The 5,000-nt window shown below is 47.5% G+C and overlaps 1 protein-coding gene across 1 annotated transcript in view; it reads right to left on the reverse strand.

Annotated features, from left to right (window-relative positions):
• Positions 1 to 428: 428 nt before the first annotated feature.
• BMAL1 (basic helix-loop-helix ARNT like 1) overlaps positions 429 to 5,000 on the reverse strand; it is a gene marked incomplete at its 3' end in the record, with an annotated part of 94,840 nt that continues 90,268 nt past the window's right edge. Inside the window, 3 exon segments of the mRNA XM_073604051.1 lie at positions 429 to 531; positions 2,322 to 2,415; positions 3,943 to 4,051. Of these exon segments, the coding sequence (XP_073460152.1) occupies positions 429 to 531; positions 2,322 to 2,415; positions 3,943 to 4,051 (306 nt within the window).

The raw sequence follows: 5,000 nt of genomic DNA on the forward strand, positions 1-5,000 counted from the left end.
AGAAGACAATACGAAGCTGGGAAGAGGTTATATGAGACTAGTAGAGATCAATACCATTACCCCAATCAATGTTCCCACTACAGACTGCCGAGGGTCGCACATCATATACCAAAAGGCCACAGCTTGGGCACCAGGGGTTTAAAGTAAAACTTGCTGCCCTCAGGATTCTGTGATTTACGGGGAATTCAGTTGACACATTGGGGGACATTTACTAGAACTGGAGAGTGCAAAATCTGGTGCAGCTCTGCATAGAAACCAATCAGCTTCCAGGTTTTATTGTCCAAGCTTATTTGAACAAGCTGAAGTTAGAAGCTGATTGGATGCAATGAGCAGCTCTACACCAGATTTTGTGCTCTCCATTTTTTGTAATCCTTTGGTTGGAGAACACCATTTCCATAGGGTGGTGGATCTGTCATCAGACTCCTTACCCATCATCGAGGAACTGTCCGAATACGGGAAGCCAGAATTGTCCTGCAGCTGCCCGGGTCCTAATCCAGAGCTCGGTAGATCCAGGGGGCCACCATTTAAAATCTATATAAAAAAACAAAAAAAAAAAAAAAAGATCAGAAATCCATTTTAGAGAGCGAGTCATTGGAAGGAGTGAAAAGCAGCCAACTGAACCTAAAGATATCAACATCAATCAGGCGTAATCAATATGGAAGCCGGAAACTTTTCCACAAGGTCAGCACTCTGACCTCCTGCCGATCCCCTCTGCGATCACTGAGGCTGGAAACCTACAGTGAGGAGAGTCTCGGATTTCAGAGCTGTCAGAATCCCGACTGGTAAACAGCGTTCACAACGAGCTCTGCATGCAACTTTATTTTTTTAAAAGGCAAAGTTCTGTTTTTAAAATGTTACTTCCCAGTCATCACTTTATTTATATTCGCTCTAGAAAAACTCAGCTGTCTGCAGGTTGAAATGAAGGGGTAATTTTTTTTTTTTTTTTTAAACATTACAAAATGACTTTGAATGTGAAAGTTTTTTAGTGAAAGCAGAGTTTGTCTTCAAATTAGAAATGTGGCCAAGCTAGGCTTAGCTCCCCCTCCCAACAACTCAGCCCTCCCTGGTCCCCATGCCAGCAGTGATTCAACAGCTCAGAACTACCAGCCACCCTCCCAGCAGTGACTCAGTAGCTCAGCTCCGCCTTCCCCAGCAGTGACTCAGCAGCTCAGCTCCCCTTCCCCAATAATGACTCAGCAGCTCAACTCCCCTTCCCCAGTAGTGACTCAGCAGCACAGCTCCCCTTCCCCAGCAGTGACTCAGCAGCTCAGCTCCCCTCCCCTTCCCCAGCAGTGACTCAGCAGCTCAGCTCCCCTTCCCCAGCAGTGACTCAGCAGCTCAGCTCCCCTTTCCCCAGCAGTGACTCAGCAGCTCAGCTCCCCTTTCCCCAGCAGTGACTCAGCAGCTCAGCTCCCCTTCCCCAGCAGTGACTCAGCAGCTCAGCTCCCCTTTCCCAGCAGTAATTTAGAAGATCAGCTTCCCCTCCAAGCAGTGATTCAGCAGCTCTGCTCTCCCTACTAAGCAGTTAAGCTTCCTCTGCTTCACCTCTCAGCAGCTCAACTCCCCTCTGCCAGCAGTGACTTAAGCAATCTATAGATTAAGCAATTTCCTTTATTTCAACCCGATTCTGCTCAGTGTTGATAGGAGAATCCCTCCCGCTGCGCCATTGTATTTTGACAGCCAGAGGTTTCTCTACTGTTAGAATACATAGATCACTGGCGGCGGGTACAGCCGCCGGCAGTGATTGCATAAAAAAACAAAAAGGCTGGTTGTACTGCAGTCTAGATTGACTTCATTACAACCAGCCTACCAATAGATGGATTGAAAATTGTGCCGGTTCCTGCTGAACAGGCCAAATTTTGATATGCCTATGTCTGGGCCTTAGCAGATCAGCTCTCCTCCCAGCAGTGACTCAGCAGCTCTGCTCCTCCTACCAGTAGTGACTCAGCAGGTAAGCTCCCCCTGCCATGGGGTGACTGGGCAGGTAAGCTCCCCCTGCCATGGGGTGACTGGGCAGCTGAACTTCCCCTGCCAGTGCGTTCCATCTGCTGCTCCTCCCAGCAGCTCAGCTCACCCTACACTGGCCCCACTCAGCAAACCCCCCCCCCCCCTCCCTCCTAACATTTCCCCATGTAAATCCTCCCAGGGTCCTGAAGGACATTGGTACAATGGTAATCAGTACTGGATTGCCCAGGCATTTATCTGGGGTAAACCAATAATGATTAATGGGGGGAGGGAGGTTGCTCTCACAAGTATGCCGCCCGCCGCCCCCCCCACACACACACAAAGGAACAACCACTCTTACAGTGCAGAGAACTTACCTTTTTGCCCCCGGGGGAGGAGACATCTGGAGGGGGAGTGCTGGTGATGTTCAGGGGACTCGATCCGCAGCTTGAAGGGGAGGACCCTCTTATTCTGTACAAGATAAAAATGGAGAATGTTCAACCAACACAAACGGTGAGGAGCTACATAAAGGCTGATAGTAGTCGTCGTCTTTCCTCCCCCCCCCCCCCCCCCCCCCATTCAGTACAATATTAGAGCACAAGGAGATTTATCAAGCTGACCAACAAAATTTAGACAAAATTCCCTAATGAACTGGGTCTCCTCTCCCTGAGCAATGTATCTGTGACCCCCCGAGCCTGGGCACCCCAACTGATGGTTTTATGGCGAATCCACCACTGGAGACCACACTGATTCTTACCGAGATTACTCATGTCAGGGGTTGGATTTATATAGTTGCAGTACTACTGTAGAACAGCAGAGGGCAGGAATCTATGGATCAAACTTGGATCTTAGAGTAAGACGGCATGCACACCTCACTGTCGCCCGTTTTTTTTTTTTTGTTTTTTTTTAACGCCTTGTCACACTAAGCTTTTTTGTACTTTTTTACCATCTGTTTCATCATTTGTCGCTGTTTTTTTAGCTTTTTCATCTGCTTCTATTTGTTCATTAGGGGATTAGAGGTCAATTAAATTTATCATTATTTATACATTTATACACTTTGATCCACCCCTCCCTCGCCACCAGAATTTACTTACCAACCCACCTCCATTCAGCAAAATCTGGAGCTACAAGTCTATGAGGTCATAGCTTGCCAATGACTATGGACTCCGCCCCCCCTCCCCTCCCCCGACAGTGCAGATTGGTCCAGTGCCATCACATGCTCCTCCATACCTGGAAGTACTGACTCCTCGTGCTGAATGGAGCAGTGGGGAAAACAAAAGGGAAGGCAAGTATATGCGGCACAGGTTCACTTTAACCCCTTTTCTGCCTGCCCCAGTGTCAGTGCTCAACCTGTGGCCCTCCACAAAGGAACTACAAGTCCCATCATGCCTCTGCCCGTGGGAGTGATATTTGTAACTGTCAGCCATGCAATACCTCATGGGACTTGTAGTTCTGCAACAGCTGGAAGCCCACAGGTTGAGCACCCATGTATGTATGTATGTATGTATGTATGTATGTTCTGAACACTGTGGGGGATGGGAAGGAATGGCGATCATGTGACCACTGTCACTATGGTGACCACCCTGAATGGGGTCAGGGTGGGGGGTCACCAGTGTGCTGATGGCCACCACTAGAAGGCAGGGCAACACTAAAAAGCAGCCCCATAGCATTGACAGGGAGAGGGGGAGGGAGTTGTATAGATGTACATTACTTTACAATGTTTATTCTGGCAGATGAAAACTGTTTTGTAGATTTTTTTTACTTTGCATTTTGGCTGCAGCGTGCCGCTAAGTGGGAACAAAGTGCAGAACATCGTGACAAAGGACTATTGTTGTAAACTGCCATCACATCATAAATGCTGCCGCCATGAGTCACACCAACAGAAAAGAATGGATTTTACTTGTGACTGGGGTAATAGGACGGGGGAGGGGGGATCTCATGCAGGTCTATGTATAGATTTACTATGGATGAACCAGATTCTGTGACGGCCCCCCTTACCTGTGAATTTCTAAGGCTTCCTCGGCAATCATCCGGCCTATCTTCCCGGCCCCAGCTCGGGTCCCTCCGGGGAGCCCAGGGACTGCCGGATGGGTCCTCTTTGTGCCACCTGCAATAAAAAAAAAAAGATTTTAAAAAAAGAGAACCCGTCACCCACTCAGAATGGCAGTCTATTGGTTCAGCTGGTTGCAGTGACTTTGCTCCTAGTGAACTGACCAACTTAGTAAATGTAAATAGCCCCAAGCACAGGATAGTCAAAGGGCCGCACCATAAGAATTGTACTTGGAGTTGAGAAAGCCATAGGATTATGCAGTTTTTTTTCTTTCAGTTGACATTGTATCATGACAGCAGGTCTCACCACTGGAAAGAGTACAATGATCACTGCTGGCGGCCCCGCAGCTGGTTGTACTGAAGTCAATTGATAGAGCGATTCCAGTACAACAAGCCTGTCCATGAATGGATCGAAATTTTGCCGGTCCCTGCTGAGCCGGCCAAAATTTCGATCCGTCCATGGCCAGCCTCAGGCTTTAATGCATTCTTTGGATTAAAAAAGGTAAAAAGACCCCCCCTGTCCCTAAACACACCGCTCCAGTGTCACTCCCCTCACACAGGAGAAAGATCCTGCTGCCGTCAAACTCCAGTGAGGGGGAGGGGGAACGTATTGTATGGACGCAAACAGCTTGGCACACAACCCAACAGCAGCGGGCACACACTGGTGCCTTCTTAGCACCCAGCTTGCTGAAGGAGGGAGGAGACTACAGCACCCACAGAGGCTGCAAGAAGAGGAGTAAAGCAACCTCTCTGTGCGTCATCAATACATAGAGCGGGTTACATTTTTTTTACTTTACTGTCACTATAAATAGGTAATTAAAATAAATTTTACTTTAAATTACTACAAAATCATGAGAAAGAAAGAAAGAAAGAAAGAAAGAGAAAGAAAGAAAGAGAAAGAAAGAAAGAAAGAAAGAGAGAAAGAAAGAAAGAAAGAAAGAAAGAAAAAGAGAAAGAAAGAGAGAAAGAAAGAAAGAAAGAAAGAAAGAAAGAAAGAAAGAAAGAAA

Source organism: Aquarana catesbeiana, linkage group LG11 (genome assembly GCF_042186555.1).
Source record: "Aquarana catesbeiana isolate 2022-GZ linkage group LG11, ASM4218655v1, whole genome shotgun sequence".
Lineage (NCBI taxonomy): Eukaryota > Metazoa > Chordata > Amphibia > Anura > Ranidae > Aquarana > Aquarana catesbeiana.